The sequence below is a fragment of the Herpailurus yagouaroundi genome, unplaced genomic scaffold (assembly GCF_014898765.1).
Source record: "Herpailurus yagouaroundi ecotype Mexico unplaced genomic scaffold, PumYag 140, whole genome shotgun sequence".
In the NCBI taxonomy this organism is placed as follows: domain Eukaryota; kingdom Metazoa; phylum Chordata; class Mammalia; order Carnivora; family Felidae; genus Herpailurus; species Herpailurus yagouaroundi.
Genome location: NW_024412395.1, coordinates 85238984 through 85264185, shown reverse-complemented (window position 1 = coordinate 85264185; position 25202 = coordinate 85238984). Strand labels below are relative to the sequence as shown.

General features: G+C 42.5%; 1 protein-coding gene across 2 annotated transcripts; it reads left to right on the top strand.

The window, feature by feature from the left end:
- The first annotated feature begins 68 nt into the window (after positions 1 to 68).
- MDH1B (malate dehydrogenase 1B) lies at positions 69 to 25202 on the top strand. 2 transcript variants are annotated; one of them, XM_040476009.1, is made up of 11 exons: positions 69 to 208; positions 4028 to 4140; positions 7399 to 7533; positions 7729 to 7871; positions 9473 to 9969; positions 13271 to 13412; positions 14729 to 14892; positions 17322 to 17461; positions 18003 to 18054; positions 20600 to 20680; positions 24501 to 25202. In XM_040476009.1, exons 1-11 carry the CDS (start codon positions 187 to 189, stop codon positions 24530 to 24532), a joined length of 1521 nt encoding a protein of 506 aa, XP_040331943.1. In that variant the 5' UTR covers positions 69 to 186; the 3' UTR covers positions 24533 to 25202. The 2 variants fall into 2 exon arrangements, with proteins under 2 accessions (XP_040331943.1, XP_040331944.1); XM_040476010.1 differs by lacking the exon at positions 4028 to 4140 and having other exon boundaries at positions 111 to 208.

Here is a 25202-nt window from a genome sequence, read left to right as displayed (position 1 = left end):
GCTTAGGGATAGGGACAGGGGAGAGCATAAGGCTTTTAAATACAATGTGTGATCCTGTACCCCAACACCTCACGTCTGCGACAGGGCCTCAGACCCCGCGCTCAGCTTCAAAGTGCGCCTGCGCCACGCCGTGGTTGCTAGGGAACCGCTGAGCCGCCGTTCCTGGACCTAGGTCGCGGCTTTAACATGGCCAAATTCGTGCTTGCGGGTGAGTGATCCCCAAGTGCCCCTCCGTAGGTCTCTCAAAACACCCAAACTCTCACCTCCTTTGGTCAATTAGCAGTGATATTCTTAACTTTTGTTCTAGCGACTCCAGCATCTATATGGACCACCTCAAGCTTCTTACGCATTCATTCAAAGATGTTTATTGGGCAGCGCCCTGTGCAAACCACTCCCGCCCACTGGAGATAACAGTGGGGGAAAACAACACCCGGGCCTTCCAAGAGCTTTCGGTCTCACGGAGTACAGCAGCATGTAAACAAGAAATTTAGATCCACTGGAATTAATGAAATAAGGGAGATGTGCACAGGACTCTGGGAGATGTTCCAGGAGCTGATTTGTGAATATTTGCGATAGGGAGGCCATTCCAGATAAAAGCTAGAAGAGGCTAGAAGTCTCATGGCCTAATGGAGGAACAGTCTGGACCTGGGGCTAGAATGGGAGCAGCAGTCAGATCCTTGCACATAAAGTACACCAAACAAAGGTGTTTGAACTGTATCTTGAAAGCAATAAGGAGTCTTAATTTTTTTTTTAAGCAGGAGAGTATGTGTTTGCATTTTAGGAAGCCCACCTGTGTAGCAATGGAGGGGGAGGATTGAAAACGTCCACTGGCGTCCAGAAAAACAAACCACTAAAGGGTCTCAGGAAAAGCAGCAGGCTATTGTACCTGCCTCCTTCCCTTTTCTCGGCAAGTTTCTTGAAAGAGCAGACTGCTTTCTTGTCTTCAGGTCCTTCCATTCAATCTGGCTTCTGCTTCTACCTCCTTTCAGATATGGCCCTCACCAAAGTCACCAATGACTTTTACAGAAGCTGTCCAGTCCTTATTTGAAGTTTCTGATGCATTAACACAACTGGCATCTCCCATCTGCCTGGACACCGATTTTGCTTGCTTCTTTATTCATTCAGAAGAACATTTTTGATCACTGACTGACTATTTGCTGAGAAAGCAGTGATACAGAAACTTACAGAGAACGGTGCTTGTGTGTCAGTGACAGAGCAGGTTCTGTAGGAGCAGTGTGGCAGACCTCATTTAGTGGAGTCAAAGACCTCCCAGAGGGAGTGGTTTTTTAAGCAGAGATCTGAAAGATGGGGAGTTACCTAGCAGAAAGGAGGTAGGGAAGAAAAGAGGGATTAAGCATAGGAGTGGGGTTGGAATGAGGAAAGCTAGTTTGGTGATGATTGAGAGTGTACAATAAGCAGAAGATGGAAATAGATTTAGTAGGATTGGAGTAAAAGGTACAAAGGAGAGAGTATCGTAGGCTGAGGCCAGAATTAGTTAATATAGATTCTTGTGAGCCATGTTTAGTATTTTAAACATTATCCAAAGTACATGGAAGGCTTTGGAAGGAGAGAACATAATCAAGTTTTCATTTTACCTGAATGTTATTCTCCACTGGAAGAGAAAGACTAGATGCCAAGACCCCAGTTAGGTGCAATAGTCCAAGAAGGAGATAGTGGCCGGCCTGGTCTGGGATGGTGGGCAATGGAAATGGAAGGAAGTGAATGGACTGGAGGGATATTACAGAGACATAATTCACAGCACTAGATGTCTAATTAGGTTGAGGAAGAGAAGTAAGGGAGAAGAAATAGTTAAAATTATTTCCAACCAATGGTTTGGGAAAATGGGTAGATAAGGAGTCACTGAAAACAAAAATTGGAAAAGTAGGCTTAATACCCTGGATACTCTTAATTGTCTTAAGTAACTACGTAGTCAACATAAAGAACATAAGAGAAGGAGCAGATTCAGTGGGGGAGTTTGGGAAAAATCTTCCCTAGACATGCTGAGTGCCTATGAGACATTCAGAGGGAGATGGAAAACTACAGGAAGGTGTAAACATCTTGGATAGTTCTGAACTGGATGTGGAGATTTCTACCTGAAACCAAGAGAGTGGAGAAGATTAGCCAGAAAGAATGCATAGAGTATGAAGATAAGAGGCAGTGAAGAATGCTCCTTTTAGGGGATTGATAAAGGAATAAGAACCTACAAAGTATGGAGAGAAAGGCCAGAGAAGTAGGATGAAAACCCGAAGAGTGACCTGACCCTAGTGGGTGTTTCAGAAGGATAGAAGAGGGCAAATGCCAACAAGAAAATGTCAATGAGAGAAAGATCAAAAAGTATCCATTGGACATAATGACATGGAGGTTCCCTGATGTCCCTCCAGAGAGTCATGGTTAAAGCCAGATTGAAATGGGATAAGAAATAAATGGAAGTGAAAAACTGGAGATGGCAAATGTAGAGGACTCTTTCAAGAAATTTTCATAGAAAAGGGCAGGTAGAATGCGTTAGCTAAAGAGGGACATAGGCTTTTTGGTTTTCTTAGGACAGGAAAAACTTAAATATAACTGTACTATATTTAAATACGATGGAAAAGGAACATTAAGAACAGAGATAAAATGCTGAAAGAGAGGCAATTCTGAAAGCAGAAGAGGGTGGTATTCAGAGCATAAGTGGTGAGATTAGACCTGGAAAGGAGGTAGGAGCCACCTTCCATTGAATAGGAGGAAGAAGGAAAGGATGAGTCCAAATGCAGACAGGCTTATAGGAATGATGGTAGGAGGTTGGAGGATTTACCAGCTGATGCCTCTTTGTATGATTTGGGTTTGTTTTTGTAAAGTAGAAAGCAAGGTTTTCTGTCACCTTCCAATAGTAGTGGGAAAATGGAGACAAGACGTTTGCAAGAAGCGGGCCAAGTTTAGAAGGGTAATTGTGAAGAACAGAAAAGAGTGATGATAAAACAGAAGGAGTTCCAGGCAGAGTTGAAGGCCAGTTGAGGCTAGTGACCATGAATTTATAATGGCGCCTCTCTGTTTGGTTCTACCATGTTTCTCCAGGGGTGCCTAGCAAATGGAACCCAGAAACAGGAAAGGCAGGTACGCTTTTACCGGGCTGATTTGCCAGAAGCATAGTAGGGCAAGATAATTTACAACATGAGCCAGAGAGTGGTTGAATTCATGAACCATGGATTTGAACGAAACAGGGAGGCTAACAGACAGGGAGTGGGTGGGAAGTTTGATGATTGAGAAGTCACCCCGAAGTTGAAGAACTCATGATTGGGAGTAACTGGGAAAGATTGTTGCAGAGGGGGTTCTGCCCTTGGCTCCTGCCCCTCTCCTCCTACTCCCTCAGACACCTAATCCCATCTACTCTGGTGGCTTTAACTTCCTGTGTGTTGATGGCTACAAAATCTGTATCTTAACCCCTCACATGCATCCTGTACTTGAGACTTAACATGTGCAGCTACCTGCTGGTCATATTCGATTAGATATACTGCACATACCTCCAATGCACTTGTCTATAATTAAACTTCTTACCTGTGGTTTCTCTCTAGTAAGTGCAGGATCATCTGCCCAAGCCAGAAAGTAGAAGTTATCCCAGACTCGTCTCTCTCCCTTCGGCTTCTCCTCCCTTTAGCACCATGTGATTTTACCACCACTCCTCACTTCATACTTGGCCTTTTAGTGGATACTAATGAGTAGTTCATTACTAGTAATTCATGCTTAGTTAGTAGCACAGCAGTCCTTTAGAGAGAGTGAGATCTAGCTACTGCTGGAAGAGAGTAAATATCCAACAGTCTTTATTTTCTTTCCACATTTTATTACTTAAGATCCTGACCTTCTATGAAATAATTTTATGTTTACTGCTGTTATAAAAATCAAAAGTTTACATGGTGGCAGTTATGCAATAATTCTATGTAATAGAATATATCATAACTATATCATTATTTCTGTAATTATATGGCAAATACTTATAACTACATGACAATTTCTGTGTAATGTAAGAAAATGTTGCTATTTTGAACTCTTTTAGGTAGAGCAGATTGCCCATATTATGCTAAAGCAGAACTTCTGGCAGATTATTTACAAAAGAATCTTCCTAATTTTCGGATACATAAAATTACACAACATCCTCATGTTTGGGAGGTAAGAAGCCTTTCTAGTGTGTTAAACTCACACACTCACAAAATGTGTTCTAATTTAATGAAATATTAGCCAGTGTATCAGATAGGCTTCCAATAATAAACGTTCATGTACTACTGATATTTTAACACTAATAAAATAAATTTCTACTTACCAGTCTCAAAACATTATGTATTTTTTTCCCCAGTAGCTAGTAGAACAAATGAGGCCCTAACCAATCAGTGGAATAAATTTCGCTATTTTTTCTCCTAGAATCCAGGTAACTTATATTATCCTTTTTAACTTTTCATTGTCCTTCATCTGATTTCTAATGACACGAGACACTACCATACTGCTGCGTCAGAAGGCTCAGCCAGCCCTGAACTCTGAAGCTGGGTGGCCCTTCAGAGATACTCTAAATACAGGCGAGGGGGCTGGGCTTTTGTACTGGCACAACTAACAGTCCTTGGATGCAGGCTGCCCTTCGGGAAGGGACTTAATTCTAAGCAAGGGAACCTCTCTGAGGTCGGTTCCTATAGAGAGACTCAGCACTGAGCCATCAGCAGCCAGTGCGCTTGGTGGCCCAGGCAGTGCGTGTCTTGGTCATGAAGAGGAAATCTGAAAGACATATGACAGGATCTGCTGCAGTTCACCAGCTGTGCCTTTTGGATCCACATTCTCCAAATAATAATTTCATACCATCTGGGAACAGCTTTTCTGAGGTTCTGGTTGGCGTCTTTCCCTGAGGAAACTTTACAAGAAGATGGTTAGTCAAAAGAACCATAGTCTCCACTGCATATCATTTTAGGGCGGTAACTGACGCTCGTCACCTTTCTGTCTACGGCCCAATGTCGATCCCCCTCCCGCTCTGCTGGTCTAGGTGACTTATGAGGCATAATGAACTAGACCTGTATCCTTAGGGGTCTGAGTCCTAGTTTCTAGCACATGCACATTTGCTGTCAAAACTGAGCAAAGCAGTACCAAGGATTCCCCAATGGATCACCTAGATGCCAAATATTCTTTTCTGCCCACACGCCCCAGATCAGCAGTGGCATTTACTCCTTCCAGGATGGTAACTCCTTCCCTTGACTGCTGTCCCTTGGCACAGGAGCTCCAAGTGACCAAGCAGAAGCCATAACTTAAAGTTTAATGGAACTCTTCCTGATAGAACCACCCTTGCACCTCTGGAACTTAGAACCTCCAGACCCATAGAATCTAGAGTAAGTAGGTTAGGGGAAGCACGAATTCTCCAGGTGGGTCACTGGGAGTGATGGTAAGCAGGATCACTCTTAATTCCATCTCTTGGTTCCTGGATCCATATATGTCACCTATTGGGGAAAAAGCACTATATTGATTCATGGTATATATTGCATCCTGAAAGACAGTGCTTTATCCCTACAAGGTAGCAACCTCTAAGCACCTCCAGTGGGCTGTCCTATCCCTCTAGCAGGCTACCATGTGATGTGATTTATGATAGGGCCAGTGCATCCCATGGTTACATGCCCAGTTCTACACATGCTTTAATCCAAAGTGGTTCAGAGTGATGTTACACAGGATCCCGTGTTGCTAGGTTGAATATTTTGTAAGCTCTTGGGCAGGGTGCTGGCCAAAGCCCCACAAGCAGGAAAAGCAGTTCTTTACCCAGAATATTGATTGTGATTGTCGTTGCAAAGCCTGGTCTACACAAACCAGATTGTTGATTCCAGTCAGGATGAATCACTGCCCTTTCTAGGCTGAAAGGGGTGAAATGTAATCACCTTGCCACCAAGAAGCTGGTTAATGTCTTTGAGGGATAGTGTCATTATCACCGGGTCAGTGTTGGCCTGTATTACCATCACAGTGGACATTCAGCAGCAACAATGGCTAGATCAGCTTTAGTGAGTGGTGGCTCATTCTCTAGGGTCGTAGCGTAACCTCTGTCTCTTTTGTGAGCCCACTGTGCCTTCAGCTAAGTCACCTTATCTGCTGGTTGTCTCATGCTTTTATCACAATATAGATGTTCTCTGGTGGGCACTGTCCCCAGCCTCTTTTATTTCAGGATTCTATCATCCCAATCCCCAGGGGGTCCAGCTCTAGAACAGCATGTCCTTTAATAGCCCTGGCCAGTAATGGACATCCATACCAGGCTTCCCAGTGATGCTGAAAACATATCACCAGCACAGTTCTTATCATTTTGATGAAAGTAGTGTCCCCAGGCCCTTCCGGAGAACGTAACTGACTAGTAGGTTCCATGCTTCCATAGTAGCATATCCATACCAGCATGCCCACTTTTCTGAGCTTTTTGATTCCTTCTCCTATTGTCTTCCATGGACGTTCTGGCGTTTCCATTTCATTTCTTGTGAACCATCACTTTCTCCAAGCTTCAGAGAGCCATTCTAGAAACGTGTTACCACTGTCTTCTGAGGTTCTTGCCAGGATATATACCACTGAGTTGTAGAAGAGTGATTCATATTGATAAATTCTCCCCTATCCGACTGTATGTTCCATTCTTGATTCTGCACCCTCAGGGTCCAGACCTATACATTCGCTGCTCAGGCTGTATAATGACTAGGGGAACCATGGTAGAATCCTCCCAGCAGCATTATTTGCTTTAAGGGGTGATAAAGGCACAGAGATCCTCAGCAGAATCAGGATAAATTAGTTTCTAAGATTTTATGTGTAAGGTAGTCTCATTACACATGCCTCCAATGGCAAGGATGCTATCATGTACTTTACTCACAAGAAAATTGCTCTCTAGCTCTACTCAGCTCTTGTCATTGGAAAGCCTGGTCTACGCAAACCAGATAATTATGATTTAAACTTTTCCTAATGAATATTATTAACATCCATAGATGATTTTTAGCTCATTAATGCAGTCTGAATGACATAAACTATACCCACATATTTGGAAATCAGGGTCAAGTTTACGTGGCCCTAAGACTGGAAATATCTCATAGAGAAAAGCAAGGGAAGAACCAGTTGAATTTTTGGGATATCAGAGGAGTTGGGACACTTGGCTTTTCTTTTAAGCTCTCCACTTTCATTCACGGTCTCCTCGGCAAAGAGAGCAACTTTCATTAGGTCAGCAAATTTGAAGAACCATCTTTCTGATTTGATCAATTTGTTACTTAACTCACTACTATTTTCTGCATATACCTTTTACAGTGTAAAGATGTCTAAATTTTATTATGTATACTCAGTGGTAGTAAAAAAACAAGCTAGTTTGTGTTTGAATTCTGAAGTATTGAACTAAATTCTGACACCGATTCAATGGATGACGTGTCTTGGAATATCATTCAATAGGAGTGGCTAGAAGATTTGTGTGAAAAGAATAAGTGGAGTCACAGAAACTCCCCCATCATCTGGAGAGAGCTGTTGGATCGTGGAGGAGAGGGGTTGCTTTTAGGAGGCTATAACGAGTTCCTGGAGTATGCCCAGGTATGCGAATTAAGTTGGTTTATTTGCTCAAAACATTATCCTTCTCTCACGCTGTTCTTCAGATGTCTTGCTTTCCAAAGTATTCCCTCAGCTCTCCTTTTACGCTCTTCTGGCTTTAAATAAGAACTTCCCATTATAATTACTGTCAGCTAATTATGTATTCTCGGTGTTGACTTTTTCTTTCCTAATATTTAGCTTTACTACGGTGTCACCTCTAGCATGACTACTGAGCTGATGAAGAGAATTGCTCAAGAGAACCTGGAAGCACATATAGAAAAAGAACTGCAGGAAGAAGTCAGGAAAGAGCTTGTCAATCCCTTGCAGGTCTGGATCACCAGGTAGCACAGTCAAACTCCAGGATTCGTGAGATTGGGTGTTTATATTTAGAAAGAACAATAGCATGGGATTAAGTCCATGATGGAAGAACATCTGAATGTCAAGTTCGAGATTTGGATAGATAGAAAGATAGATAGATAGATAGATAGATAGATAGATAGATAGATAGATAGACAGATAGATGCATATATATATCCCTCAATATAGCGTCATATTTGTTTTATTTTTTTAAGATTTTTGATTTATTTATTTTGAGAGGGAGAGAGGGTACATGTGCATGGGCCAGGGAGGGGCAGAGAGAGGGAGAGAGAGAATCCCAAGGAGGCTCTGCACTGACAGTGTGGAGCCTGATATGGGGCTCGATCCCACCAACAGCAAGATTGTGACCTGAGTTGAGATCAAGAGGTGGATGCTCAACCAACAGAGCCACCCACGTGCCTCCATATTTAAGCTTTACGATATAGTGTGTATATGCACACACACACATGCAGTCGAAGAGCAAGGGTATAGCAAAGATAAGTACTTTGATAACCCCATCTCCAGCTCTTGTCCCCTCAGTCTGTGTCTCTCAGGTCCTCTGCTGCTCTCATTCTTGCTCTTTGCCTCGCTGTCCTTCCTGCCCTTTCCCTCACTTTCTGTCTCCTCCCCCACTCCCATCTCATTGCCCACTGCCTTCCCCTGTTCCCCACTTGCTAGAGCTGACGTTGACTCTTCCTTGGCTCTTCCTCTGTCACCTCCTGTTGTGTGCCTGCCTCACTAACCAGTGTTGTGGCTGGACCAGCCTGTGGTTCTTACCGTGACTGCAAGACACCCTCAGCAATAACTGCCAGGAAACTTTGGAAAAAGGGGTTTGTTACTTACACCTCCTGGAACTTACATGGCACACCTTGAGCCACACGGTGATGTCACTGTTACAGAAAGAGAGAGAGAGAACATGTAAGCATGCGTGGGCCTGGGGCTCTGCTTTTCTTGAGGCTGAGAGTGGGGGGCCTAGGGTTTTGTGGACTCACTCTGGACTGCCGAATTTAAAACCTAAGAGTGGAAATGTAAAGCTTGGAAAGAGAAAAAACTAGTGGCCCAGATGGTCAGCTACCCAGATACTTGCTGAATTGTGGACACCGACCCATGATGCCTAGCCTATGCTGATCCTAGCCTTCTTTGCAAGGATTTAGAAAAGATAGCCCTTTCCTCCAAAATGTCATTACTTTGTAGATAAGAATATAAAGTAGAAAATAGCTATGGCTAAATAAAACTTGTTATTTCTTTACCTTTTTAAGACAAAATGTAAACATGTAATCAGAGTGATATGACACCATTCTTTTAAATTCTGCTTTCTGCATAATCTATTTTATTTGAAACTTTTGAAACAGGTACATTTCTTATTTGGGGATTGTTTTCAGAGGGCCAGAATAAGGGATTAGTAGTGAGCATTTTTTTGTTCAACTTTTGCTTTCTAGTCTTAAAAAGTCTATGCAGCTATGGACACAGATTTAAGCTATTAGATCACCTGATTACTGCACATGCTGAAATATCTATTAAGAATAAAGGCTTAACAGGGGCAAAAGATTTAACTATTCATAATCTGGCTTTGCATTTTTATTAGTGCATCTGTCCCTGCCTGCTACAGCCTAATTCCCATTTTGGTAAGTGGCGAGGTGTTCGGAATGCATACGGAGATGAGCATAAATCTATTTGACAAAGAGCAGGCGGAAGAAGATCTCCACCTTCTCATGACTGAGACTCGGAACCTGGTGGCACCCTTGCTCCGGAGCGTCTCCGTCTGCACCAGAGTGGAGGAGGCCTTCCGCCAGGCCCACGTGATCATCATCCTGGACGACAGCGTTGACCGGGAGGTGTATACTCTAGAAGGCTGCATCCGAAGCAGGCTTCCTCTGTGTAGGCTGTTTGGACACCTGATTGAGAAAAACGCTCACGATTCCGTCAGAGTTATTGTGGGAGGAAAAACCTTCGTGAATCTGAAAACAGTTTTGCTTATGAGATACGCCCCAAATGTGGCACATAATATCATCGCCGTGGCGCTGGGGGTGGAAGGCCAAGCCAAAGCCATGCTGGCCAGAAAACTGAAAACAGCCCCATCCAGTGAGTGAGATTCCGTTTCTGTTTCTGGTTTTAAACAGGGCGATCTCAAAGCAGCTAGGAAGAACACCATACCCGTTAGGATTTTTCTGGGTAAACTTATTGTGTGATCTGACTATTGTGCAAACTGGTTTTTGGTTTTTGGTTTTTGGTTTTTTACTGTTTTTAATGACTGGCTGACTTTGTCCATCATTGTAAAAATTAGTAAACAGGGGCACTCGGGTGGCTCAGTCGGTTAAGCGTCCAACTTCGGCTCAGGTCATGATCTCACAGTTCGTGAGTTCGAGCCCCACGTCTGGCTCTGTGCTGACAGCTCAGAGCCTGGAGCCTGCTTCGGATTCCGTGTCTCATTCTCTCTCTTACCCTCCCCTGCTCACCTGCTCATGCTCTGTCTCTTTATCTCTTTATCTCTCGAAAATAAAGACTAAGTTTTTTTAAATAAAAATTAGTAAACAAACGTTTCATATAAGACATATTTTTCAAGCTATAATTTGAAACCTAATGTTCCAATTTTCCATTATAATAGTCAACTAAGGTAATCAGTGTTTTTTTAAAAAAATAATCAGGGGTGTATTGAAGTGGCTCTACCTCACTTCCCACCTGTGTGACCTTGGGCAATCACTTAACCTTGCCTCAGTTTCCTCATCTATAACATGAGGATGTTAATAGCACTTACCTCCTGGAACTGATGTGAGGATTCAAAAAATAATGTTTCCAAAGTGCTTGGAAGAGTGGCCAGCATGTGGTAGACATTTGCGAGGGTATTGCACTTGTCCACGGGATTATATCTGAGCTGTTTGTGCTTCTGTTGGTCTTTGGAATGGCAGGCATCAGAATCCTGTGAGGATGAGACCAGTTCAGAAAATGGATTGGTGTATTTTTTTAATTTTTTTTTAACATTTATTCATTTTTGAAAGGCAGAGAGAGACAGAGCGCGAGTGGGGGGAGGGGCAGAGAGAGAGGGAGACAGAATCCAATCAGAGCTGTCAGCACAGAGCCCGCCGCGGGTCTCAAACTCACAAACTATGAGATCATGACCTGAGCTGAAGTCAGCCGCTTAACTGACTGAGCCACCTAGGTGCCCCGGATTGGTGTATTTAAAAGCAGGGTGCTGTATTTAAAAATGTTTATGAGGCGCCTGGGTGGCGCAGTCGGTTAAGCGTCCGACTTCAGCCAGGTCACGATCTCGTGGTCCGGGAGTTCGAGCCCCGCGTCAGGCTCTGGGCTGATGGCTCAGAGCCTGGAGCCTGTTTCCGATTCTGTGTCTCCCTCTCTCTCTGCCCCTCCCCCATTCATGCTCTGTCTCTCTCTGTCCCCCCAAAAAATAAATAAAAGTTGAAAAAAAAAACTTTAAAAAAAATGTTTATTATATTTGACAAATTTCAGCTATTGGGTAAAGGGAAGAGAGACATGAGAGGGACGGCAGTCAATTGGAATTGTCAGCGGAGTAGCAACAAGAAACTCAGCACCAACAAAGACATTGAAGCAGAGGGACCTGAAATCTGAAAAGCATCAAGGAGAATCATTTGGGGGAAGATTCCAGATGCCAAGGGGGTAGCAGACCTTTTCAGGATATCCCTTGAGTTCAGTTCACACATAACCCTGTTTCTCAGACCATGTGCATTGGCTTAGTTGGAACTCTTTCTGTTGCAGGTGATAGAAAGTCCACTCAAAGCAACTGAAGTCAGATCATTTTTTGTGGGTTGTGGTTTTTTTTGTTTTTTTTTTCAGGCGTAGATGGATGCTGGGGCTTAAATGGTGATGTCAGGTCTAGCTGGTTCTCTCTCTTGACCTATCCCTCAGCCCTGCTTTCCTCAGCGTTGGTTTGATTCTCAGGCAGGCTCTTTGTAAAAAGTGGCAAAGTGGCCACGGGTGTCTCCAGACTCATACATTCATAGCTTAGCCACCCCAGTATAAAGAGGGTTTGCTTTCTCAAGTGTGCATAAGTAGCAGGATAATATCTCATTGGCCAGGCTTGGACCATTTGCCCATCTCCAAAACAATTGTTGTGGCCAGAAATCTGGAATCTGGGTCTCGTGCCTATTGATAGACCTGAGGGGTGAGGACAGCCCCACCCAAACCATATGGACTGAAATTGAGAAAGGGTAGTTATTTATAGGAAAACCAGGATGCTGTTAAAGCAAAACATTAGGAAGAAATGTTAGGAGAAAAAACAGCAGATGTCCACTATGATTTTCTCTAACAGAGCTATAAAGAGCCTTAAATCTGATAAGCAGAATTCTTCTTCCTACTGCCCGCCTTTGCACACAACTGTGTGAGAGTGTGATACTTGGAGCTGATGCAGCTGTTTTAGGACCACGTGGGGCAGGCCAAGAGAGTAGCATCTTCTGAGCCGCGGAGCAAACCCCCGTGTCACTGCCTACCTCAACCTGTTATTATAGAAGAAAAGCGAATTCCTTCTAGTTAAGCCAAGTCACAAGGATATTCTGTTACGTGAACCCAAACAGCAATCTTCCCTCATGCAGAACAGTAAAGAATGTAATCTCCACAGTAGGAAGTAGTGTGAACTTAGAATGAAGTCTTTAAGCAGATAAATAAGTGAATCAATCAACCAATCACATTACTAACTTTTCACTTTGGATACAATATCCTTAAAAGATCCACAGTTTTAGAATCATATTAAATCTTAATCACTATTTATCTCTGACCCCTATCCTCTTATTTTCCTTCATAGTACACATCACTTTGTATAGTAGTTTTGTCACCCGCTCCCCCCCACCCCCAGAATGTTGCAAGGATTTGGGCTCATTTGTTTTCTTCCAAACGTACCACCTAAAAACACCTCACACATAGAAGCCAATTCAATTATTTGTTGATTAGGACGTTCCTGGGGTCCTCTGGTTATAACACCCTCATTCTGCTGGAAATGAAACCAACTCAGGGGTTAAGTGATTTGCCAAAATTTTCTATTCCAGTGTAGAATCAAGGACTCTGTCAGAACCAAAGCAGAGGAAAAGTTCTCTTAATGGCAAGCAGAGTGGTAAAAGGATCACACCGGTGGTACAATTTTCAGTAGTAATTCTTTGAGGGAGCATTTCAGTATTTCTTGAATTCAATGATATGCCCGTGCCCTACACAGAGCACGATTAGGAATTGCCAAACCCCGGTGATCAAAGAACTTATCCACGCCATTTCCACATTTTGGGGGACCATAAACTAAGATCATCTTATAGCAAAAAGATCGATCCCTCCTAAGACAAACGCACAGTCAAAAAATAGACTGCAGGCAACTTTTTTGTATTAATGCTCATTATTATGTTAAACATTTCTTTTTTCTTCACAGGCATCAAAAATGTGATCGTTTGGGGCAATATTAGTGGAAATAACTACATTGATCTGAGAAAAGCCAGAGTTTACAGATATGAGAGTGCTATTTGGGGACCTCCTAACTATTCACGTCCTGTTTTGAGCTTGATTTTTGATAGGTATGGTATATTTTTAAGTCAAGTATACTAACAGTGTTGGGCAAATGTATAATCGTTGTTGTAATCCTTTAAATCATCTTAGAAATCATTGTACAAAAATAACTTGACATTATTCACACCCACCTTTGTTGATGTGCTCTATTGAAGAAACATAGAAAATTCCACAGAATATCAGTCAATCCCCATGCCCAACTTATTTGATTTTGCAATTATGAATTTTTGTGTTAGACTATCCTTCAAGTAGCCCACATACTCCTTTAAATTTGTCTCTAAAGCAAGCATACGGAAAGTGAGTCTTCATTTAACACAGAGACAGAGACGTGTATCCTAATTGAAATCGGTGGGAACATTTTCAAGAATAAGGAATTAAGGTGGTGAGCGGGCCCAGGCCCGTGCTGGGTGCTCTGTCCCAGGAGAGGCAGAACCCAGAAGTGGTGAAGAGCATGGTCTCAAGAACCAAGCCACTTGGATTGGAATTCTCAAGCAGCCACCTATTAGCTGTGTGACTTCAGAGAGGTTCCTTAACCACTCTAGGCCTCAGTTTTTTCATCTACAAAATGGAAATGCTCACACAGTATGAGCCTTATAGGGCTGTTGGGAAGATGAAAGGGATTAGCACAGGCAAAGCACTTAGACCCAAGCCTGCCACAGTCAGCACCCCCAATACGATGGGGTGGGGAAGGGGAGAGGAGGAGGAGTGACTCTGAAGTGTTTTTTTTCTAAGCTTTGCAGCCCTTTTCCAGTTGCGGCATTTCCTTCCCATTGCCCCTCCCTCAGATCAGAGGCACTTCACCCATGCCCAGAAATTATGTGCCCTGAGCCCACTCTCCTGGAGCATGCTTCCTCTGGGTAGGAGCAGTGTCTCATGGAGCTATCTCCAGCTGGCTTAGCAGGGACAGCCATTCAAGGCTTTGTTCTAGTCTAGGTGAACTACTCCCTCAATTTAAACTTTATAGATTCTAACAACTTAGTTATTTCCCCAGTCTCAATGTGAATAGCTCAAAGTCTTATGATATCATTTTATTTAGGATGAAAGATACCACTGGTTCCAAAGATAACGTCTACATGTAGAATAAATTCTTTGTAATGGAAGTAATCGTTCTTGCAGTTCTCTGACCATGTTTGTGTGTTTCATATTTGTTATCATGTTTTTCATTTGACACTTTGGGATTCCTTTCTGCTACAGTTCGTTACTTTTCCATTGACTTTTTAGGAGATCGAAGAAGCTTGAATACTTAGATACTTGACCCAAGGAACATTCTTTTTCACTTGCATTCCTCCCTCCCTTGTAAAATTGTTTCTTTGTCTCCTTATAGGGAGTGGGTAAACGGACAGTTTGTGGCAACTCTCAAAAAGCTGACTGAGACAGGAAAACAATTTGGAAGCATCTTAGCTGCACACAGTATAGCCACTACGTTGAAATACTGGTACCAGGGCTCACCTCCTGGGGAGATCGTATCTTTAGGAGTACTAAGTGAAGGTAAATCTGTTTTGTTTTGTTTTTAAACCTTGTATTATTTTCAAACTTCCAGGTATGCTCTGTGCTCCTACTTCCGTTTCCCCACCTCCTGCCTGACGTGAACTATAAACTGTCCGGACGTCCGGAGTTCTATTGCCATTTATTCACCATGCATCCATTCAGTTATCCATTCAGAGATCCAGGAGTGTTTGTGCGAATGCACAGGGAGCACACAGGGATCAGACCTGGGCTCTGCCTTCAGGAGATCTCGAGCAGAGTAAGAAGAGCCAGCTAACAACAACTAAACCATTCCATTAAGTTTTTCTCACTGCATCCCTGCTGAGGAAGGGAAAGAAAGGTTGATTTTAGGCAGATGGCAGGAAGAATCAGGACAGACTTCAATAAGGAGGTGACACTCCAGGAAGCCTTCAAGCTTGAGTAGTGTTGCTGTGGCAGACAAGTGTGGGAAGAACATCTTGCAGATGCCACAGGAGCAAAGGCACAGGGGCAGGATCCAGAGAGCACAGCAGGACACAGATCTCAGGTGCCAGTGGAAATGTGGAAAGCCTGCTCTCCAGCCACAAATACCAGACATGCATTTTTACAGCCTCACTGCTTTCATCTGCTAAAAACCATTTCAGAGGACTGCTACCATTTTTGCAAAGTAGGAAAGAGCGAACAGTTGGCGTTCTGTGTTCTGTGGGTTCTTCTATCGAAAGCACCTCTTTCCTTTGTGTTTTATTTTCTCCCTGTGCAAACTCATTCACGCCTAAAGCTTCAGGCCTCACTCTCTGCTGCGCTGCAGCCTATGCAAACATTGCCACCTAGATGTCGCTTCAAACCAAACCACACCAAACTGAACTGTCTTCCTCTCCCGTGTGATCTACCTCTTCTATTCCTTATGTTATCAGGAGAACCACCATCTTCCCTGTTATTCCAGTGGCTGTAGTGCAGCTCAAGGTAATCCCCCCCAAGCCCCCCAAGTCAGATCAATCTGTCTGTCCTCTATACACACATAGCATGTTATTCCTCTGTCAGCATATTCCAGCCTGCCCTCACTGGTGGCATGGTTGATTACATACCATTAGGGGGCATATACCCTGAGGGCAGGGCTGTGGCTGGGTCTCCTCCTTGCTGCTTGATGGTTAGACACTCAGTGTGGATCTTGTTTCAGTTGCAATTACGGTGAGAAGCACCCTTTTACTGAATGAGGTGAATTCAAATCAGCATGTGACCTTTTTTTATAGTTCTTTTTTTTTTTCAATGTTTATTTATTTTTGAGAGACAGAGAGAGACAGAGCATGAGCAGGGGAGGGGCAGAGAGAGGGGGAGACACAGAATCTGAAGCAGGCTCCAAGGCTCCGAGCCATCAGCGCAGAGCCCGACGTGGGGCTCAAACTCACAAACCGTGAGATCATGATCTGAGCTGAAGTCGGACGCCCAACCGACTGAGCCACCCAGGTGCCCCCAGCGTGTGACCTTTTTAGTGTAACAGGCATTTAAAACCTTGTCTTTATTTGTAAACAGTTTGATTAAGCTGTGTAGGAATTCACCAGCAATCAATATTGGAGGTGAGGAGCACATAATCATGATCTCCCTGAAATATATAGGTAAACTCTCATATGTTGTCCACCCGTAAGGCTGGCTTTTTACAGATAAAAAAGAGACTGAACAGAGAACCTGGGATGCTCTCTAAGGAAAGGCCTTTTAGATCCCAGTTTCTTGACTATCCTCCCATTTTGGTTCTACTGACACCATTTTTGATGACCAGATGGCAAGAATAACTTTCTCATTTGATTGACTCACAAAAAGAGGGGGAAGTTTTATCTGTATGTTGTTCAGTTAGTGGTAAGTATTGTTGATCTTTTTATTTGGAACACATCCAAACTGAGCCCTGGGAACTGTGGGGAAGTCATCCACTTTCCCATCCCTGGGGGGCCCCCCCCCCCCCCCCCCCCCCCCCCCCCCCCCCCCCAGCCACCCTGGCCCTCACACCAGAGCTACGGACCAGCCACATTCAGGCTAGCAGAGCAAGGCCAGGTGGACAGATGCCTTGGAGTCTTGGGCTACTGAGGTGTCAAGGAAAGGCCACAAGGAGCAGACAAAAGGAATCCAGAAAAAATGGAGGAGAAAGACTGCATTGGCCCCCGAAGCAGAGGCAGGGGGTTTGAACCAAGCCAGAGGCAACAGAAGGCGCAACAAGAGGAACAGTAGTTCTTCTTTCGGAGAGAAACACAGAGGAGAGAGTTGTCAGAACTTGGAGAGGTGCTCAGGCAATACTTCTGGAGTAAATGTTTCGATCTTCCCAGGAGAGGAATTGCCAGAAATATAGTTCCGCCATTATCATTACAAACCATATACGATGTCTGTCCTTTTCTACGGTGCTTAATGTGAAGGGTTTATTGTTCTGAGCACTTTGTTTTGCTTTGCTTTGTGTTTGCTCACTGCAGGCCAGTTTGGTATTCCTGAAGGGATCGTCTTTTCTATGCCTGTAAAATTTGAGAATGGAACTTGGGTGGTTCTTACGGATCTCAAAGATATTGAAATCAGTAATCAAATGATGACCAGAATGACAAGTGATCTAATTCAGGTAATGTCCAAATAAATACAGGAGGGCCGACTCTGATACTGACTATAAACTGATTTTCTCTGGGCCAGGGCAAATGCTGATCTTCTGTGGATTCAGTTGCATCTTATCCCTAAAAACAATAAGAAGGCAATAAGAGTTTGAAGAAATCAACAGAAGAGCACTACTCATTAGGTTATATAATTTCTGGCATGTTAAAAATATTTGTTGGTTACCGGGGCGCCTGGGTGGCTCAGTCAGTTAAGCGTCCGACTTCAGCTCAGGTCATGATCTCGCGGTCCATGAGTTCAAGCCCCGCATCGGGCTCTGTGCTGACAGCTCAGAGCCTGGAGCCTGTTTCAGATTCTGTGTCTCCCTCTCTTTCTGACCCTCCCCTGTTCATGCTCTGTCTCTCTCTGTCTCAAAAATAAACGTTAAAAAAAAAATTTTTTTTTAATGTTTGTTGGTTACCTAAAAATCAAGACTCAAGGTGCTTTTCTATTGAAAAATGATTAAGTTAGCAATTGCGGTCATTTACTTCTCTGATTATAAAATTTTTCAACAGGAAAAACTTGTTGCACTTGGAGATTTGATCAGCTTCCAGCCCTATCAATCAGGTAATCTTTTAGATGTGACATTTTATTGAGCTGTTATTAAAAGACTACTAAAATAGTTGTAGAAATGAAATATTACTCAGCCATCAAAAAGAATAGAATCTTACCATTTGCAATGATGTGGATGGAGCTAGAATGTATTATGCTAAACAAGTCAACCGGAGAAATACAAATACCACATGATTTCACTCATGTGGAATTTAAGAAACAAAACAGATGAACATATGGGAAGATGGGGAAAAAAAGAAAAGAGAAGAGAGAGAAACAAACCACAGAGAATCCTTTTGTTTATTTTAAGTGTATTTACTTAAGAGAGAGAAAGCATGCACATGCGAGCAGGGGAGGGGCTTAGAGAGAGAAAGAGAAAGAATCCCAAGCAGGTTTCTTGCTGTCAGCACAGAGCCTGACATGGGTCTTGAACCCACGAACCATGAGATCATGACCTGAGCCAAAACCAAGAGTCAGATGCTCACTGACTGAGCCACTCAGGTGCTCCACAAGAGACTCTTAATGACAGACAACAAACTATGGGTTGATGGAGGGAGGTGGGTGGGACACGGGCTAGATCGGCGATGAGTATTAAGAAGGGCACTTGTGATGAGCACTGGGTGTTGTATGTAAGTGGTGAATCACTGAATTCTACTTCTGAAACCAATATTGCACTGTATGTTAACTAACTAAAATTTAAATTAAAAAAAATAAGATCACCATAATCATCCATGAAAAAAATAAAATATTTGTTGAAACTGAATCACTATTTGATATTGGTAACTATAATCTACATTTTATCACATTTAAATGAAATTATTGACAAAATAAACTACCAAGTTCAGTGTGTCCTTTGAAATAAAATATCTCATAAGAATGCTAAAGAAATTACCTCTTAAAAACACTATGACCTTGGGGCACCTGGGTGGCTCAGTTGGTTGAGCATCTGACATCAGCTCAGGTCATGATCTCACAGTTCATGGGTTTGAGCCCCACATTGGGACTTTGCACTGACAGCGCAGAGCCTGCTTCAGATTCTCTGTCTCCCTCTCTCTCTTCCCTGCCTCCACTCAGGCTCTCTCTCAAAAATAAACATTTTTAAAAAGCTTTAAAAAAAAAGCACTATGACCTTATAAATGCGTATATCATAAGTATTCATTTCCCAGGGCTGCCATAACAAATTACCACAAACTGGGGGGCTTATACAAGGGAAACTTATTCCTTAGTGAATAAATGAGACTAGAAGACCTACAGCAAAGTGTTGACAGGGTCATGACCCCTTTGAAGGCTCTAGGGAAGCACCCTTTCCTGCCTCTTCGAGCTTCTGGTGGCAGTGTTTGGCGGTCTGGGCTATAGCCGCATCACTCCAATCTCTGGCTCTGTCTTCACATGTCAGTCTTCTCTGTGCGTGTGTCTGTGTTTCTTCTCAAATGGACACCAGTCGTTGCAATCCAGTATGACCCCCTGTGAACTTGATTGGATCTGCTAAACCTTATTTCTAAATAAGGTCACATTCACAAGTATCAGAGATTGGGACTTCAGCATGTCTTTTTGGGAACACAATCCAACCCACAACATCCCATTCACTTTTAGATCACTTAAAAAAAAATAAATTTTAATAAGCTTATTTTTCTCATGGGCAGTTTCTCGAATCCTAAACTGACAAGGAAATGTTATCATCTTTCTTTAATCTCTAAATATTGAAAATATTTAACAATCAGTGTGGCACAGATTTCACCCAATCTGCCTCTTAGAATGAATTAACAGGTAAAAAGAACTGGGCAGTGGACAGAGGACTTCCTTGGTCCAGACTAGAGAAGTTTTAGTGAGGTCAAAGCATTGCCATAGGGGGAGGGGCAGAGAGACTCGACCTCAAGGAAAAGAGATTCTGGGCAGAAAGGTGGGCTTTGGGAATTCAGACCTGGTTCTGCCTGGTAGTCAAGTCACCAGGAATGGGCCAAAGTCAATGAAGCCCAAAGACAGCATGGAATCCAAGGGTATGGACTCAGAAGTCCAAAGAGCAGTCGATTTTCACTGGAACTCTTTTATTCCCAGATTTTTGAGGCGCTCTGTGAGGTTTCCTGCTTTTGCAGGGTAGAGCTACAAATTCCTTTTCTGAGAATGGGGTATAAAGCAGTCATTCTAAATTTGACTCCTTTGACTGGTAGTTAGTCCTAAATTTTCCATAATACTTGCATTATAGAGGGTTTTGTGAAAAAAGAACAACCTGATTTTATGCTATTTTCATTAACAAAGGTCAAAGCATATATGTGTGTGTGTGTGTGTGTGTGTGTGTATGTGTGTGTGTATATAGATAGATAGATAGATATAGATATAGATATAGATAGATAGATAGATATATTTGATTATCTTGACTCTGTCACCTGAAGGTGACCTTGACCAAAACACTGTTCCAGAGATTCCAAGATCAGAGCATTAAAAATAATCAGAATTTTGCTGTTTGGAGATCTCTGCTTATTAACATATCAATGAGATGATTCATGTATGAGGTTTGTTTAATCTTTTCCATTAATTTAATACATAATTTCTTGACTTTTAGAAACTGACTTAGACGAAAGAGATGAAAAGACCACCTTACCCACCACATACACCAACCAGGAAAATCAAAGAGTCTCAGATGGTAGGTATATCAATTGAAAAAAAAAATGTCCTTTTTATCCAAGGTTTAACACTAAATTTTGAAGAAAGGAATTTGATCATCAATTAACCATGAAGGGGAGGTAAGCCTTTCATCACCCTTATCCTATATTCAAAAATCAGATCATATTTAAAATCTATTAAAACCTGTGAAGGAAATTACCAGCGATTCATTGAGCACCTTCTGTATGCTGGCCACTGTGAGAGACACTGGGGGACACAATAACAGAGTTATGGCCACACAAACATGTCTTGGGAAAGGAGCCATAAGAATATTAAAAAGTAAATGCAAAGATGCACAATGAATTAAAAAGCTCAATAAAGCAAAGCAAGACGGGTCAAAAGTAAAGAGAGTACATAATAACTAATCTGGAAACTCACAAGGAAACGAGAGGTCCTTGTAATATATGGAAGAAGTTTAGTCATATCTTCAAATTTAGTTGGGACTTACAGTAGCTAAAAATAACCAAATGGTCATATATTTAGTTAGAAACTGTGCTAGTTCTGTCACACATGGTGAAAATATTCTAGAGATTATTGTACAACAATGTGTACCTGGTTGATATGCTCGTGTACGCTGAAAAACATGTTAAAAAGGTAGATTTCACGTTACATGTTTTTAGCATAATAAAAAAAGAAGAAAGAAAGAAATACTAGGTTCTAGAGACATGAACATAAATCAAATGTTGTTCTTGCTCTCAAAGTGCTCACCATCTAGCGTGGGAAACAGCAAAGCTGACTTAAAACTACCCAATTGAGGGGCACCTGGGTGGCTCAGTTGGTTAAGCGTCCACCTTCTGCTCAGGTCGTGATCTATATAGCTCGTGAGTTCGAGCCCCACGTTGGGCTCTGTGCTGACAGCTCAGAGCCTGGAGCCTGCTTGGGATTCTGTGTCTCCCTCTCTCTCTGCCCCTCTCCTGCTCGCTCTCTCTCTCTCTCAAAAATAAATAAAATTTTTTTAAAAATTAAAAAAAACCTACCCAACTGAGAAGGCAGTGGTATGCAGAGAGAGGCTCAGGCATAATGGAACCACATTGGGGGTCTCCTGACATAGACAGGAGTGTTAGCAAAGGCTTTCAAGAAGAAACAAAATGGGAGTGGAGTCTAGAAGGATGAATAGGAATTACTCATGTCATGTAGTGAAAAAGAAGCATACTAAGAGGAAGAGTAGAAGAGGCTGTGGGAGGTGCACCACCAGAAGGAGACACATGAGCCAAGGAGACATGTCAGGTGACCGAGGCATGACCAGAAGTGTGAACCTGAGGCAGTGTGGAATTGTATTCAGAAGACATTAAATAGAGTAGCTGGGCTAGAGCAGAGGGTCCCAAGAGGATGAATGGAACTGGAAAAGGTGGATGGAGGACATCTCCAGTTTGGCTGAATGGTTGGCTGAGAGCTCAGCAAAACAGCCGGTGGATGGCCAGACAAATCACGGAATGGGTGGGTCAGGCTTAGAGAACTAATGTGGCTTTATCATCGGCCCCTAGAGGATGATCACGCAGCCCAAGTCAGTGTCCTCAGGATTGTGCTGAGCTCAGTCCCAGACAGAATAGGTACTTTAAGAGGCCCAGGGAGACAGTATCTGCAGGGATCAGAGTGTCAGCACTATTGTTCCAGTGAGCCTGCTGGTGCTAAGCAGTACTCAGGAAAGGAGTGAGGGCTCCAAGGCCCTTGTGAGGGAAATGAGAAAAACTGGAAGACCTGTCATGATGAAGGTGACTGGCAGCTTTCCAGAACAGACGGAGAAAAGCCAAATTGTAGAGGATCTACTCCTGAGTTTCGACATCAGAACAATCTAAGTGGTTAATTAAAATGGTAGATTCTTAGGGGGCACCTGGGGGGTTCAGTCAGTTAATCAAGCATCCAACTCTTGATTTCAGCTCAGGTCATGATCTCAAGTTCATGAGTTTGAGCCCTGAATTGGGGTCTGCACTGGCAGTGAGGAGCCTGCTTGGGATTCTTTCTCTCCTTCTCTTGCTGCCCCTCCCCTGCGCTTGCTCTCTCTCTCTCTCTCAAAAAATAAACAAACTAAAAAAATTTCTTAATGGTAGATTCTTAGACCCTCTACTAAGTCATAATCTTACGTAGACTGAAGAATGTTAGTGGTGATAACATAAAGAAAATGGGATTGATCTCAGGTTGTTTCGGGGCTAGCTGTTGAATGAGCATCAAGAATCAAATATCACTCGATAGAGCTTTCCAGTGTGAGTTCGGTGAGTTGTCAAAAAGTTTTATGGGTAACAAAATCAGTATAACAACTGGCATTTTTTCCCTAAACTGGAATAAAATTGATAAGAAAAGAACAGTGAGAAGACCAGAATTTTCTTCCCGGTGCACTTGAATAGAATAGAAAAACAAAGATGAGTAGTAAAGATTAGAAAAGGGTAAGTACTGTTTCCTGTAACTTTTTTGTTTTATTATATGCACACAAGTGCACGTACTGGACTATAATGTAAAATACATTTTTAACTGTAAGTCCTGGTCAACAAAGATGGAAAAACACTGACCTAGAACATTTCAGAGGTTGTTATAGTCTACAGCCAATATTTTTTATTTAATTTTGGTTTCAGAATACAAAGATAGAATGTATTCTGATCTAATCCAAGATGAGGAAAAAGATCTAGTTATGCCAGACAGTAAGTCAGTCGAGTAAGAAACAATCTCTGTAGTGCTAATGGTCATGACTCACATTGTCCAGTCTTAGACAATAACGTTGCAGTCAGAAGAACATAGTCCAGCTCTTGAGATGCCATATGAAAGTGATCTGGCATCTGGCAGCTCCTAAAGAGCAAGGCTTTCAGAGAAACTTGGATTGGAAGAAACAACATAGGAGAAAATGAGAAGATCTGCAAAAGTCAATGTGTTTTAGATACTAAAATCTCTGTTCTTTTCATTCTTATTTACTATGGTGGGTTTTTCAGATGTGACTCCTCTAACCATCTCTGAAAAGCCATACAGTCAAGCACCCATAAATGGTCGGTGGGAAACAAAACATTAACTAGTCTGTTTCTTATTCTATAAGTAGAACTGGGTAGAAGAGATCAAGTTTCCCCCAGATACAGTTCTTTTCAAACCCTTTCCCCATCCCACATCCCCAGGTCCTCAACTTTGCTCACTGATGCTTCTGGAACCTACCTTCCTACATTTATAACCAGGGCTGTGTCAATGACAACTGAATCATTCCCTTAGAATGAATATGTAAGGAAATGGACACAGATAGATCTGTGAGTCCAGATTTTCAAAGTCTATAACCTAGTTGTCACGGTATTGTACGAAAACAAGGCTGATGCAGGCTTCTTTGTGGTTGACCAGTCAGGATATTCACCCACGCCTCCACACTTTTATTTAAATGTCCAATAAAATGAACAAATCAATTGTACCTTCCATTATGAAAATGTACAGTATGATGGGCTTTGAAGTGGGGCTCACCACAGGGAATTGGAATTGGTGCATAGATGAGAAGCAGGGCCAAGAGAATAAATGGAACTGACAACATAGCTGCAAACAAAATCGAGAATGGGAAGCAAAGGAGCCAAGGGACACTGCACATAGAAATAGATTGAGGTGAGGAGGGAGGCCAGAATTTAGTTTTGCTGTATAAAAATACCTAGCAATGGTCTCGTGGTTCAATGTCCCTCCTAGATAGAATCCCTCTCACACACACACATGCTCCCTCAATTGAATCACATGGAATACAGGAATCCAGGGAACAGAAGAAAGAGGAGAGCAACAAAAGCTAATACAAATATAGGTTATTAATAGATTTTTAAATAGTTACACCTTTTATCCTCTTCCTTTTACAGATTCTGAAGGCAAAACTATGGAAGAGCAATAGAGCATATTAGACCAACTATAAAGTTCTTTAGTAATGTAATAAATACGGAAAGACCCATGAACGTCTGTATTTAGGGAAGAATAATTTGAAAAGATTGGCTTTCATCTTAGATGATGTTATGCTAGACAACGACAGTGACAGCACACACCCACGAAAAAGTGAGTCCAGTCATTTTGTGTTACCCGAATCCACCCATAGGTTTCCTTACTGTCCCATTTTCTCATACAGTTCGGTGTCAGTTGCTATTTTGTAAACCACATTAAAATACAGTTGTCAGTCATTGCGTCCTTGCCCATATATCCTTCTAGGAGAATCTGCTTCCTCCCACAGGCCACACCGAAGGCATGGACATAAGCAGCCATGTTTGCTCAGCTGGTCTCACCACCTTTGGCTTCATCTGATTGTACCAGAATAAACATACTTTACTCAGAGAGAACCAACTAGATTTTTTCTCTGTGTCCAAAAATTTGCACTGAGAAAAATGGATAAGTAACTTGGTGTCTGGATGATGGTAATGACAATAAACTAGAGAAGGCCACACATTTCTGCTGTGAGGTCTTCCGAGCTAGTCAGGTTCACCACCTTCATTAGGTCTGGCTGTGTATCCTTTCTCCTTGGGTTTGCTTGGGATAATTATATTTACAATAAATCGCACTTTTACTTTAGCTTA

Bases quoted from the DNA above. Each gene is read 5' to 3' on its own strand.
- MDH1B (XM_040476009.1), top strand. From the start codon at position 187: ATGGCCAAATTCGTGCTTGCGG. The intron at 13,413-14,728 runs GTATGGTATATT...GTCTCCTTATAG, and splicing joins TTGAGCTTGATTTTTGATAG to GGAGTGGGTAAACGGACAGT. The intron at 17,462-18,002 runs GTAATGTCCAAA...ATTTTTCAACAG, and splicing joins TGACAAGTGATCTAATTCAG to GAAAAACTTGTTGCACTTGG.